We start from the raw sequence: 15609 nt of genomic DNA, 5'->3' as shown, positions 1-15609 counted from the left end.
AGCAATAAGGTTAAATAAGCTTCATGATGGAACCGATGGAAACAGATGGAATCATGGTGGAAGTAAAGGCCGCAGCACACACTTTTGCATAACAATGCATAAGCGAATCAACCAATCAGAAAACTTTCCTCTCAGTTCACAAAAAAGAATAATTTTTATTGGTTAATTCTCTTATGCGTCATGCAAAAGTGTGTACTGCGGCCATTAATCTGGATTGAAAAATGCTTTGCTATTGGTTGACGTGGTTATAAGTATACTATACCAATAGAAAAACACGAAACGTCATTAGTATTGTTCGTTTTGTCTCTCGGGAGCTGCTCGGAGTCGCTCTGAATAAACCCAGCGTACTTGGATGTGATCCATTTAATGCTGCAAATGCTTCGTTGATCAATCAGAAGAAAAAATTTTATGAATTGATCAATCAAAGTATGTTTCGAGGTATTTACAGCATTAAATAGACCACATCCAAGTACGCTAGGTTCGTTCGGAGCGACTCTGAGCAGCTCCCGAGAGACAAAACGAACAATACTATTAATTCAAGACAGATTGATGTAAACCCGCTGGGGCCAAACGCTATAAATATTTGGACGCCCAATAAAAGAGTACGTATAGTCACCCTAAGGCTGGGTCCACAACCTTGCTTTAAGAGGCCGTAAGCCGTAAAGCCGTAAGAAATTGATCAATCAGTTGAATACGAGAAAAATAATTTTTTAAGGCTTAGGGCCTCTTAAAGCGAGATTGTGGACCCAGCCTAAAGTTCATTACAGTTTTTTAAGATTTTTGGGGGGATTATTAATATTTCAGATAGATTGCGTTAAAAGTCCTATAGTATCGGTACGCAATTATATAATTCTGAAATAAATTATATTTAAAAAATATATAAGTTCAACATTTAACTTTTCACACACGTAACCGTAGATATTATGTAAATTACGTTAGAGGATCTTTAAATTAAACTATTAGAATAATATTTAGAACTCTTTGCGCGCTCGGACGTCCTTTACTTTCTCTTAATATAAATATAACACAAATATGCATATATAATGTGTTGTATTTAAACATCCGTGCGAGCATTATTTAATAACCGACTACGTACTTTTTCTGTTCTGCGTTTTAAATGTAAATAAATTCGAAAGAGAGATTACAAGGTTTTTAAGATATTCTTAACTTTTTTGACTTAATCAAGAAATTTAAGAAACATGTTTCAACTTTTCGTGGTGATCGTCATACTTTCTATACTGATCAACGTGGAACTGCGAAGGTGAAACTATATAAATGCTGATTTACAGTACATTTTTTAATAATAATTAGAACAAAATCTGTATAGGAAAAAATGTATTTTGTATGTCAAAGTAAAGCCATAGAAAAATGATTTTGAGAATCTTATTTATTAACAAAAAGGCTTATAGTTTTCCACTTTTTTTTATTGTATCTTAAATGAGATATAAGCGTCAAAAAAGAAGAAATTCTAATTAAAAATAATTAAATTTCATATAACTAAACTTTATCAGTAAATATAGATAAATTTAAGTAGCATATATTTTTTAATACTAAAATGTGAAAGCTTCAGTGATTTTTATAAATAAGAAATGTTTCAAAATGATCAATTAATTCGTCTAAAATTCTTATATGTTATATTTTGTACAATTATTCGTATATACGTATATATAATGATGAGAGATATACGTATAATATAATTGAATTTTTTTATGTTGCTTCAAGAATTCCGTTGTACAAAACAAACTCCATTCGAAGATCGATTGATATCGATCGTCGATGGGATCGTTTATCTAGGAGTACTGACGTTGTAAGAGTACCCCTGTATAATGATGGAAATAATGCATACTATTATGGCACTATCACTATTGGAACTCCACCGCAAGAGTTTAATATTCTTTTCGATACTATTTCCGCAGATTTCTGGGTACTATCCAAAAAATGCAACACTACACCTTGTTGTAAGTATATCATAATACAGCTTGAATTGGGAATGGAAAAAGTAATGCATTATCGTCGTTACTTACAAGTAAGCCTACCTAAGTGTTACACTTTTAAGAGGTGAAACACTCTTTTGAAAAAAATCGGTTTTTCTCTTTCAAAGCAAATATCTTCGAAACTGTAAGTGAAAAAAAAGTTCTAGAATGTGAAAATTGAATTGTTTTAAGAGTACTTTAATTGCATTATATAACTATAATAACAAAATTTTTTTAATTATTTATTTATTGTATATCCCCACATAAATAATTACAATTTTTTTTATTATTGTGGCGGCCCGCCACCAGAAATCCAAGGAAAAGACTCGCGCCAATTCTCGCATGTATTCGAGACACGCGAAATCCTTTCATATAGAACCTCGAGATTTAAGACTTCCTCAGGCGTCTGGGGCAGGCTCCCACTACAATGTTTTACTGGCTGTGTTCAAAAATTAACTGTCAGTACTGAAAATCTATAGTTTATGTCACGAACACTATAGGTTTTCAATAATGGCAGTCAATTTTAGAACAAGCACACTGACGAGTCCAGTAGTGGGAGCGCCAGGACGAAACGCCGCTGTAGATGACAACATTTCGCATAGGCCTTACAAAAGAGGCCAAATAATAGTTATAAAGTACTCTAAACCATTTAATTTTCATTGCAGAATTTTTTTTCTACTTCTTATAGTTTCGAAGATATTCGCTTCAAAAGAGAAAAACCGATTTTTTTTCAAAGGGATGTTTCATCCCTTAAAAGTGCATATGGGCTCATATAAAAAAATACGTGTCGCTTATTTTCATCTGGAGAACAACATACTAAAAACTCATCAAAATCGGAATGTAACACTTGGATTTACTTGTTAGAAAGTATGTATATAGTTATAACAATTCGTTACTTTTTTCGGTACGCTTTTGTAATATTAAAGTAAAATATTAGGTTAATTCTACAATGTGCTTTTTGTTTCCTGTTTTTGCTGTTTGTTTCTTATCTTTTTGATCAAGAAGGCAAGAGACAAACAACAAGAAACAGGAAACAAAAAGCACATTGTAGAATTAGCCTTAGATTTAAAAATCAAATTATTTAACAATCAATATTGATTGTAAAAATCAATATTGAACCTTATCTAATAAAACTAAAAAATTTTTTTATATTAGCACTTTTACTTTTTAAATATTAATTAATTAACTATTATTTTAATAAAATTTTTTTACAGTGTCACATAATAGATACGATCACAATAAATCCAGCACATACAAACCAAAATATGAAAGATTCAGTGTTGTATATGATGATGAGGATAAAGTCGTAGGATACTTATCTACTGATGTACTAAATGTGAGTCATTGACAAGCGAACAATTTTATTTAGCTTCACTTTTAATGTAAAAATGTTTTAAATCACACATTAACTTCGTAGATTGCTGGTACTAATGTTCAAATTCAGACATTCGGGGAAGCGATAATTGAAATGGGATTCGATGATGTAAAATTCGACGGTATCTTGGGAATGGGTTTCTCCACGATATCTTTCGAAATGTCTCCTGTTTTTACCAATATGATTAAACAAGGCCTGTTGCCACGGCCCGTTTTTAGTTTTTATTTAAATCGGCATGTATCTTTTCTATGCGCCTCTTTTCCAAAAATATTTTTCACTTAAATAGTTTTTATCCTCTTATATTTGAAAATTTAATTTTCTGTATTATAAAAATATTGTTTTTCCACATAAAAAAAATACATAATCTGTACAGGAATTCCTCGTCCAAATTGAGTAGTGAACTAATATTGGGTGGTTCCGATAAAAGACTTTATACAGACAAATTCACGTACGTTAATGTTACCTACGAAAAATTCTGGAATTTTACTATAGATCAGTAAGTTTTTTTACTTGATTACTTTTTAAATTATATATTTTTTATATTACGTACATCAGTTACAAATCATATACTAATTAACTGTTAATGTTGTCGTACTGTCACCCAATCAGCATACCATATTTAAAAAATATTTTTTTAATATTTATTTAATGTAAAATAATTGTAAAATCATTGAATAAACATTTAAAAAATGTTTCTTAAATATGGTATGCTAATTGGGCAGGATTGAAATAGGAGACGTGATTTTATGCGTGAATGGCTGTCAAGCTATTATCAACACGGGCACGCCTGTACTAACTGGACCGTTACCAGATATCGTAGTTATTAATAAACTGATCGGAGCTATTAATACTGAAGAAACGACCATTGTAAATATAATAACACTTATCGCAATAACAGTTCTTTTTTTTAAATAAAATATAAGTTATTGAAATATTTTAGTTAATGTTTAATATATATTATTATCGATTATACTAATATAGTTTATTAACATCACTTCGTTTAAAGGTGGACTGCGACAAGATTCATAATTTACTCAATATCTACTTCGTCTTAGGTGGCAGACCATTCGAGCTCAGTGGTGAAGATTATATTATTAAGGTAAATGTCGTCAAATGACGTTTTAAATATTTTTAAAATAGAAACATTATGCTACAATCAATTTGTTATAGCTCAAGCAAAATGGTAGGACGAAGTGTATAAGCGCTTTTGAGAGTGCGGATATGAGTGAATATATGGAAGCAAATTGGATTTTGGGTAATGTATTTCTTCGTCGGTACTATACCGAGTTTGACATGATGAACGACCGAGTAGGATTTGCCCCTGCAAAATAAATATTATTTTCTGAAGAAGTTACTGTTAAAAGCTAGAAGATCTAAATGCCAATAATAAACGTACACAATTGGATCAATTTTTTAAGAGCTTGATTCTTGATTTTTGTTATTATTGTAATTTTTATTTATGATTATCTAGAGGATACGTTTTTAGATAAATATATATATGTCATATTTTAGGAATTTAGAACGAAGATATTTTATTTTATATTAGGCGAGTTTTTTAATTCATCGCTTGATTATTATATTGTTATAAAATATATATGACATAAGCGATGGAATTCTCTAAATAAGTAGTTTTTTAAATATTTATTCTAGATATGTTATCCTTTTCTTAATTAGGTGTGAAGAAAAAGATAACGTGATTTTAGCGATCATCGTATCTATAATAAACGGTATTGCAAAAACTCTCTACTATATTGCTCGTATTTATAGCCAGACCTCATATTTAAGGCTTTCTTAAATTTATCTTCAGATGTTCTATGAATCTTTTTTATTGGCTACTGAGAATTTAAAGATAAATTTAATGAAGCCTTTTAGATATAAGGTCTAACTGTGGATATGAACATATCTGTTACGGGATTCTCTAAACGTATTTTCAGTAATTGTTGTTGTTGGGTCTGTTCGCGTTGCATGAAATCCCCAAATAATTTTGCACTTAAAATGAGATAGATATATATATTCGGAGTTAAAAAGAGAGAAAGCGAAGATGGTAAGTGCAAAAAGTGCAAGCAACGCGAACAGACCTGTAATGGAATTCTCTAAATGTTTTATCGATGATTGTCGCTATCATTAACTAGCGACAGCCAATGGCAGGACAATCGTAAAAGAAAGCGCGGCTCTCATTGGCTGTTGCTAGTTAACAACAATTATCGAAAAAACGTTTAGAGAATCCCGCAACTGTTATCGTTAACTAGCGACAGCCAATGAGAGCTTCGCTTTTTTTTTTTTTAGGATTATCCTGCCACTGGCTGTCGTTAGTTAATGATAGAGTCCTAGATATCAGAGAAGCGCGACCGATGTGTCGCGTGCTGTCGGCCAATCATGACATTCATTCATTGGTACTAAAAATGGCTGACTATAATAGACGATTGGAGGATTTCTTAGTTCGTCTGCAAACGACGCCATTTTTAGTACTTTTCTTAGTAATATTGCGATACTGACTTAAGCCAATTGCGCTTCTCTGATATTTAGGACTATAGTTCGCAATTACGCACGAGAATTAAATAAAGAACATATGTATAAAGGACTTCTAAAGATTTCTAAAGGACTTATCGGTCCTTTGTTTCTACAAAATAAACGATGATTCTTTTATTAGTGATTAACAACACTACTGAAACATCGGCTGCATTCAGCAGACTCAACAGTTGCATCCGTTTTATGATTCGTCTCGCTAATTGGATTATATTTTTATGCCTAGTTCATACTGGATGTGATGGGCGATGAACGACGAGCGATATCCAATAAAAGCTTTGCTTTTGCTCACACGACGATGTAAAGCAGAGTTCTTATTGGTTATCGCTCGTCGCGCATCGCTCATCGCGCTCTAGTGTGAACTAGATATTAGATTTAAAGGAATAGTTCTATCTCAGCGAAGAATCATAAAACAGTTGTAAAACTGTTGAATCTGCTGAACGCGATATTGCTAGAATATAAACTAGAAAGAGAGAAAAGGTTATAATGGAGAATAGAAGTGAGATAGAATATCAAAGAGAGAACTCTGATTGGTTACACGCCTCGCTCGCGCATGTGCACTTGTGCAGTTTATTTTTATCTACGCTCTACGGTAACATCAAAAGTGTCGATAAAGAGTTGGGCTGCGTTCAGAATCATCATCTGAGTGCACCCAGGTGTCGTGTTATCCTTGTTTATCATTCGTGAACAACAAGGATAAAACAACATCTGGGTGCATCCGGACGACGATTCTGAACGCACCCTTGCGCTACTGTAAATACTGTAATAGAGGTGCGTTTCGAATTGTGTATGAAGTGCATGATGCGTTATTTGTCATTATTGCTTACCGAATAATATAGAAAAGAATGCAATGATACATCATACGCTTATGCGTAATTTGGAACGCATTCTAGAACTGTTCGCGTTGCACTTTTTACACTTATAGCATCTTTGTTCTCTCTCTTTCCAATGCCTGAATATATATTTATTCCGTGCAAACATTCTTGAGGATTTCAAACAACGCGATAAACCCCTCATTAATGTTGTTATCACGTGATCGAATACGTTGGTAACCCTAACCATTTGAAAACAGGTTTAGTTTCAGACGTTTCACTTTTCAGTAGGTACTTAGGATTTAGGTAGAAGGTAGTAGAAGGACAGAACAGAAAAGGTAAGTGGGTAAACGTTCTCTAGCCGTTATTGGTGTCACATTCTCTTGAATTTTTGACTTTTAGAACGAATTCTTCTGTTCTCCCATTGTTACTGTTGTATATGGCAGAAATTTCCCAGGAAATTAAAATGAGCAATCGACGAAGACGTGCCCACGATTTTACAGATTCTTTAAATAGTTTTCGTAAGTATGATAATGTTTTTCTTGCATTATAATGCTTAGTCAACATTTATAATTAAAACTGTTGTAATTGTACACACAATGCTATTATACTGCTTTGATAAAAAAATATTAGACACTCATCTTTTTATTCTTCTGGAATTTGTTTTATTTGCTTTGTTACTATTGGTCGTACACATTAGTATTATACATAAGTTAAGTCCAGATCTACAATAGATGTTTTAAGCCATAAGCCATAATAAATTGACTAATTACAGTTGAATATGAGGAGAATAGTCAATTGTAATTCATTCATTTCTTATAGCATATATAAGGTTTACAAATCTGTTGTAGATCCAGTCTAAAGGTTTCTTTAAATGAAAGACAATTTACAGCAAATGCCATAAATCAAATTTTGATCTAAAACTTTAAGTGATAGTTAATAAGGTCCAATATTTTTTATCAAAGCTGTATATAAGTATAATTAAATACTATGTACACATATATATGTAATATTTATATAATATATACTATACAAAAATAGAAAGGCATTATTGATCATGTGTGTATACATATCTACTGCAACAAAAGAAACTTTTTAATGAATTATTTAATTTTTATATCTTCAACTGTTTCCTAGGAGTAAGGATATAGTATAATCATTTAACCCTTGTTTAACATTGACAAATAATGAGAATACAATAGATGTATGTCTAATACAATAGTGTGTATATATATATAGATATGTATATATAAAGTATCTTATATAAATATGTATATTTACAGGTCAAACAATAATTAAGGATGAATTGAGTCTGATATCGTTAGATGATTCTACAAAAAATACGCAAGATGAATATAATAAATATACCTGCTCAAAGAATAATATATCTTGCGATGCATCTGTCATTCTAGCAGGTAGTTCAACCGGTCAGCCGTGCAATATTGTTAAGGAAAACTATAATACGGCATATAAAAACATCAGGCATCCTCTGTTAAGAGATGATACATTGATTGTATCAGACGAAACATCATATTTGTCACTTAAACCGGACTTGAACAAATGTATAAATTTATTTAATAATGAATACTTGAATGAATATGATAGTGCTAAAGAACAATTAAGTTCCACCCTATCCGAAGCTAATGTCAGCACAGACATTATTTTTCGAAATTTAAATAAAAATAAGTCCATGGGACAGAGCCTTAATAATCGTCCACGTTCTATGTCAACAGAATCACTGAGAAATATAATACTTAATCGAGAACTGAGAAGATCGAAAAGTTATACTGTACTTGATAAAGCTTTGAAGAGGGATAGGAATTACAATATTAAACGTGACCAGTTTTCTTTTCCTGTTAAGAATACAGTGAAAACAAATTATAATGCAGAAATTGAAACAATTTTTCCTCCTTTGGAGACATTATCGTTGTCAAAACTTTCTGCTGTATCAAACAGGAAAGATGATTCTACAAAAGAGCATGATTCAGTAAACATTGAAATGAGTTCCAAAGACGAACTCAATCCTTCTGAGTTAAAAACGTTTCTACAATCGTTGGTAGATCCAGAGCCATTGGTAGAATCATCTGCGCAACAACGCTTGTTGAGGCGTTTATCCACACATTATTACGATTCACCAAAAGTTTTTACAGAAGGCTTACTAACGATAATCGAAGAGTCGGTTATAAACAACGATTCTTGTGCACAATCGCAATATCCAGAATTTAGTTTATTCAGATTTAACGAAGAGCTAAGGAAAATGTGTAAATTTCTAGAGGACGAAACCGCTCCTGAATGGCCAGGGTCTCCCGGCATGTCGACATCATTTTGTGCAAAAAGAAAAAGCCAAGGACTTAATGATCTCTTACGAAAATCTCTTGGTGTTTTATCTCCTGATAAGGACTTACATTTTACAATGCCTGTGTCGTCGCCATGTAATATTAAAAGTCCCAAGAAAGCGTATCGGCGCATATCAAAAAATATTTCCTATAATACGAAGAATGTATTTAACGATAGTACAAATACGTTTGAAAGCTTGGAAGCGATGTGCAAAAATTTGTATCCTGATCAAGACTGTACTGTTCCAGCAAAGGAGAAGAACTTGTTACAGTCTCCTTTACAAAATATGGTTAAAATCTTGCGTACCTGTGAAAACCAAATGGCCTCTTTGGAGAACTCACCTAACATTCACGAACGGGTGAAAAAAGCTGGAACATGTACCTCGGACTCAGCATATCAGCGCAATAAATTACTTGAAGAACAGAATCTGGAGCATAGATTGTTACTAAATGAAAAATATGATAGAACAGATTCGGAGAGAGTACCTGATATACTGTGGCAAACAGAACATGGTAAATGTCAAGAAATGATCGAACAAAATGATTTTGAGAACACGGTTATGTATGAGATTGCGAAAAAAAGACAGAAGTGCCTCGACACAGTAAAGGTAGTGATGGAAATTGATGAAACCTTCAAACCTTTGGAACAAATTCATCTAAATATCAATGATTCTTCATCGATTGAGGACGATAAGTTCATGCAAACACTCATAAGTGTAAAACAATACCAAGATTATCTAGAAAAGTATAAATCTTTGCTTGGTTTATTTCATCGGACAAAACTAAACACTTGTACGCCTTGCGATCGACAAGCAGTCCAAGATAAAAAAATCGACAAGCAGTCCAAGGTAAAAGCAGTCCAAGGTAAAAAGCTGTCAGTTGTATTAAATGATAAACAAATTTTAAAAATACCTTCACCGAGAAAGAAGAGTATAAGTCCTTCAACAAAATGTTCGACTAATGTTGTTTCAAAACCAAGATTATTCATAACTCCTGGGAAGACCCCTTTTAACAGGAATTGTAAACTGAAGAGAACTTACTTTCCTAATTTGTTACCGGAAAATAAGCAAAACAAACATGTAAGTTCTCAGGCAAAGAGTATTTATCGACAAATGGGAAATTACGATCATGTAGTTTCCCCAGTTGGAGCATACATAAAGGGTACAGAGTCTCGTCTGACAAAAAATGACCAACCTAAAAGAATATTAACTCAATCGCCTAATTCAAAAGTGAAACTTCAGTCGTCTTCAAAACCAAAAAAGGTAAATAGTAATAATAAAGATATAAATATATAATTTGCAAGATCTCTTCCATATAATGTATTAAGAATTTATCTAGCTTTACATTATTTCAGAAGTTGACTGGGACAACAGTAGGAGACGAAAATGTAGCCAATAACTTTTTGCATCCAAAAATGCATTACAATTATCCGTCGTCTTCACATATAGTATGTAATATAATTCGTATATCAAAAATTTAGTTAGTTAAAATAATATATTAATTTAAAAATAATGTATTAATAATGATTAAAAAATTGTTTTCTATATATATATATATATATATATATATATGTATTTACGCACAAGCACATACATGCGTACACACATACCTACACAGTCTTGGCCAAAAATGTTGGACATCTTATTAATCATTATTTAAAGTTTTAGCTCAAAAATTGATTTATGGTATTTGCTGTAAATAATTATTCTTTCTTTCAAGACTATTTAAATTTACACAATGCCGGTATAATCAATAGGTAACAATGCAAGTAAAAAAGTTCTAGATGAACGGAAAAATATAAGTGCTTAAAATTTTTGGCCAAGATTATATTGTATATACAAAATGGCGTGTAAAAATTTCTAATTAGAATTTTTCATGTTTTCTTTCAAAAATGAAGACTAAAGGAATTTTAAATAGTATTGTATGTAACCAGAAAAATAATATAAGAAATGAATGTTATTTATATAGTATAAAGTAATACTACATAGTCAAAATTTTTTGACCTTTGTTTTTGAAAGAAAAGATAAAAAATGCGACGCACGTGTGCACACGTATATTTGAATTAAAATTTTATATTACATTATTTCAGGAGGTACAAAAGTAATCTAAAACTTGGAGTAGATGAATACCGAATATTTTAAGCCAAAAGTATCCGGTCCTGGACAGCTCTGGCGTAATACATTCTGATTTATATCACACGTTGATGTTTTTATAAAAAGACTATAATTTTATTTTTATATACTATCTCAGTTTTTATTAAATGTGCAATTTATAAATTATTTTTGGTCACCAATTATTTCGCATTTTTTGTATCGTAAAATGCTTGTATTTTTTATTGCATACTATTTTATTCCGCAATATTAAAAGTAATAATTTTTGGTACAACTTGATCACAACTAGAATTTTACCGTAATCTACTTCAAGAAACAGGTTTGAATTTGAAAAAAAAGGATTTAATCTTTCTGATGTCTCCAAAGTTACAGGAAGAAGAAAATCAACTTGTACAATTTTACAAGTTAATTTTTTTCTTCCTGTAATGTTAATATTAGAAAGATAAATCTCTTTCAAATTCAAACCTGTTTCTTGAAATAGTTTGCGGTAAATATCTCACAAGTGAGAATTATCTGAGAATCGGAGTAAATGGAAAGCAACTAATATTGTATACATCGCTAAACGAAATAATGGCCTCGAATGTAAAATAAGAACGAGAAGAAAACACGGAACACTTTTTAATTTGAATTACTACGAACGAATCTCGACAAAAATGATTTTCCGAGAGACGTAAAATTTGCTGTGAAAAATAGCACAAAGATGACAAGAAGCTAAAAAAAATTCGATAGAAATATCTCGAAGTGTGTGTAGAATTCATCAACTGCGCGATTTTCGGAATTTAGAATGTGGAAAGTTCTCACTTCCTCTTTCATTCTCGATATGGCGCATAAGGCGCAGTGATACTGCGTCGTTTCATGCAATTCTTGTGATTGGATTTCTACCGATAATGTCGACAGGGCCGTCGATCTCGAATCAATAATACCTTCGAGATTTGTGCCAATATCTTATTAAATTTTTAATTAGATAATCAGGAAGGAGAATACGTTGTACGAGGACATGTATTGTCGGCGTGATTTGAGCGCCCTTGATAAGTCGGACTTGAAAACTTTTTTGATCTTATATAACGTGTTACTTCCTGATACACACAATAAATACTGGTCAAGCATCGTAAAAATACATAAAAATTTATAAATATCGTTTGTCAAATGATTGATCTATCGCAGGTAGATAAGTTATTTTCTGCAATCATTTGCATTAAATATCTGGTTTATTCATACAAAATAATTTTCAATTTATGACTATAAGTTAAATTAAATTTATTAGAGACAATAAGACATAACATTTAAAATATCCGAAGTCAATATATTCTTCAATCTGCTGATTAAATTTATTAGGTTCATTATCTCTTCAATTTTTTATATGTAAATCTTATATAAATTGATTTACATTGTATGATACTATCATTTTGAATTTTATAACTATCAATTTTGTATTTAATAAAAACGATTGTTTTCAATATTGTATTAAGAATTAAGACAAACACACGTTCATTGATTCAAATTGAATATCTACAGGAATGGGAAGAGTATTGGGAAGAATAGAGATAACGATATGCCTCTTTCTGCGTCATCCTAGCCGGCAACCTGTTCGAAAAACTCATGCCGCTGAAGTCACACGGCCCTGAGAAATTGCGCATGGCACGCATGTTGACGATTGCATTGCACACGCGACGCGTTGCGCGTTGCGCTTGTCAAGCCGCTCGGAACCAAGCCCCCGGATCTGGTGGGGAACGATCGATAAATTCGAAGCCACGACGTTCTACCAGCGAGTAAGCATTCCGCTGTATTATCTGGAAGTTCAAGTCACGACTGTAAAGCTACAAGCCAAAGCCGACCAAAATGCCGGGACCATGTGAGAAATGCAAGGGTAAGTATACTCATAAAAATGTTTAATGAACATTAATAGAGAATTTGACATGAAGTTTCCTCAATTATTGCTGTTGCTCTTTAAAGGAATTATTGGGGCACAGTGAAAAATGTAGCAGAAAGCAGACCTTTCTTAAGAAGGCGTCGCGCGATTAATTTATAATTATCATTGATTCGGCAGTGCATGGTCAAAGGGCAGTTGATTAGTTATTGAATTATTGAAATATCTTGTTGAAAATAATTGTTGTATGTTATACACGATTCTTAAATAATGTGGATTCTTAAAAATATATATATGTCTAGAATTGTAGTCTTTCTAATATATATATCTAATATGTAGATATCTTTAAATTATAATATATTTATAAATGTATAAAGGTATACACACTTTGATGTACTCTATAAATATATTTAATATATTCTAAACATTTAACAATTATAGGTGGAAATTTCTAAAATATTTTTTTTTAATTAGACTGATCAGAATAAATTAAATAGGAAAACGAATTCTATTTCCTGAGTTTTTTTGCTGTGTTTTAAGATGTTTAAAATTAGCATCATTATTAAATTGACGACAGATGTAATTTTTTTAGTTATTTCTAATTTGTAATATTGTGTTTTAAATCTGACAAACCGAATCGATGCGTAGTTTAAAGAAAAAAAATGAAAAATGTATTTGTAAATTCGCATATAAATATATTATTAAGTATCGATGTCCGCTTTGATAAAAAAAAAAACAAGAGTTTTTCTGTTATATAAAATCGAATCTCTTGAAAAATTTCTAAAATATTTAAAATAATATTTAAAATGTATTACAGACAAATGCCAGGATTGTAAGTGCGGTGACAATTGCTCGTGCTGCGATTCCGGATGCAAAGGTAATATTTATAATAGATATTTTAATAGTACACTTGTTGTGCACTTGCTTTTCTAATTGCGCAATTCGCTGTTTGCTCGTCGTATTCCTCTAACGAGTTATTATTTTTAATTACGACCATTTACGAGCTGTCGAACTCGTTTTCACAATGCTGTATCGGAATGTCTTTTTCCAAGCAGAATTGACGAACGAGAACGTGCGCCACCTAGTAACTGTACTCTATTTTTTATTTTCCATCCCGGACAATGACCGGTTAATAACGGTCACCGCCGACGCCAATAATATCCCTTAACACCGTACATTGCAATTTTGCGAGACTTGAGGCGCAATTTCGTTGTATGGCGCAATTGCACGTGATATGTTATTCGAAGCTTCTATGCTATACGGTCATTTCGATTATTATACGTAATGAGTCATGGTTTCCCGGAACATTATATGCATTCCTTTTTTGTTCTTTCGCTCACGTATGTCTCGTATTTTCTTTCGTCTTTACTTTTACATTTTTTTATTTTTCATTAAAATTCATTGTAGTAAAAAGTAATATTAAAAATTTTTATTTGCAAAAGTGAGAGAGAGAGAGAGAAGAAGAGTAGTAAATTTTTCAAAGAGTTATTTAAAGTGGCTTATTTATTAAATTTTATATAAACGGATGTGTGTGTTTTAATCTTTTTTATAGACAAAATTTAAATCTTGCTTTTGTGATAGTAAATAATATTTTTGTTATAGATCAATGTGGCTGCAAGACACAAGGTGGAAAGTGTACGTGCAAGTCTTGCACCTGTTAACTAATAATCATGTCAAGGATAATCCATGTTGGAGGTGATAATAAATCCTTAATGCGCTTGAATAAATCCAACATGTGCGCAATATTCGAAATATATTACTATCAATGTAAAATTATTACATTATTATCAATGTAAAATTTTATGCTTAGTGAAAATTAGAGATGCGACTCAAATTCTTCGCTTTTTTTGTTAGAGAGATAAACAATGAATGAATTAATAAAATTCACTTTAAATACGTTATACGTGTATATGTTTAATTTACTTTTCCCATTTTTCATATGCTAACGGTAATACTACCACACATTTATATACTGACAATAAGGTAAATATACTAGTTAGTGAATATGAATAAATTGTTGAAAATAGTGATAAATTATTCCAAATATTAAGCTTATAATGAATGTATGATTCTAAATAAAAATTCATTTCTAAATTTTTATAAATAACTTAGAGTTGTACATGTTAAAAACTTAATATTTGAAATGTTTTATCACTTTGTCCAACAATTGATTCATGTTTACTAACTGGTACATTTACTTTAATAAAAGGGGATTTTTTAAATATAACATTATTTTAGCTCTCTAAGAGTAATATAAAAAATTAATAATCAATTGCAAAATACTTGTGTAAATTTAGAAAATAAAATATTAATATAATATATTCTAAATTTAATCTTACGATTAGTTTTAGAAATTAAAAGATCAATTTTCTAGCAATAAATTTAATTTTTACCTTAAGAATTTCAATTTTTATTTTAATAATAAGTTTTTTTTTATTTAATTTAATAAGTTCTAAGTTCAAAATTAAAAAAATCATATAGCCCACTCGATTTCTATAGATTAACAGGCCGAAAAATAAATAAATATTTTTTATGATAACTCGTGCGAGATAATGCTTATCGCTATCTATATTTCTGCTGATATTTATGATTTGTAAGATGTATAACCG

The 15609-nt window shown here is 31.1% G+C and overlaps 2 protein-coding genes and 1 long non-coding RNA gene across 3 annotated transcripts; all 3 read left to right on the top strand.

Moving 5' to 3' along the window:
* The first annotated feature begins 26 nt into the window (after positions 1–26).
* On the top strand, positions 27–4738 carry LOC108776591 (lysosomal aspartic protease-like). Its single transcript, XM_018543255.1, has 10 exons — positions 27–62; positions 459–652; positions 1187–1261; positions 1723–1958; positions 3188–3309; positions 3391–3584; positions 3716–3844; positions 4071–4215; positions 4355–4447; positions 4519–4738. Exons 1-10 carry the CDS (start codon positions 27–29, stop codon positions 4678–4680), a joined length of 1386 nt encoding a protein of 461 aa, XP_018398757.1. The 3' UTR covers positions 4681–4738.
* A 2205-nt stretch (positions 4739–6943) lies between these two features.
* Positions 6944–11126, top strand: LOC108776590 (uncharacterized). Its single transcript, XM_018543254.1, has 5 exons — positions 6944–7024; positions 7089–7207; positions 7970–10284; positions 10377–10469; positions 11112–11126. The coding sequence occupies exons 2-5, from the start codon at positions 7126–7128 to the stop codon at positions 11124–11126; spliced, it is 2505 nt and encodes an 834-aa protein (XP_018398756.1). The 5' UTR covers positions 6944–7024; positions 7089–7125.
* A 1532-nt stretch (positions 11127–12658) lies between these two features.
* Positions 12659–14890, top strand: LOC108776605 (uncharacterized). The gene is made up of 3 exons (XR_001940787.1): positions 12659–13000; positions 13818–13877; positions 14603–14890. It is a non-coding gene; the product is annotated as an uncharacterized LOC108776605 (long non-coding RNA).
* Positions 14891–15609: the final 719 nt, after the last annotated feature.

The sequence above is a fragment of the Cyphomyrmex costatus genome, unplaced genomic scaffold (assembly GCF_001594065.2).
Source record: "Cyphomyrmex costatus isolate MS0001 unplaced genomic scaffold, Ccosl1.0 scaffold364, whole genome shotgun sequence".
Lineage (NCBI taxonomy): Eukaryota > Metazoa > Arthropoda > Insecta > Hymenoptera > Formicidae > Cyphomyrmex > Cyphomyrmex costatus.
Note: the sequence above shows the minus strand (reverse complement) of the source record. Positions and strands in the feature narration are given on the sequence as shown.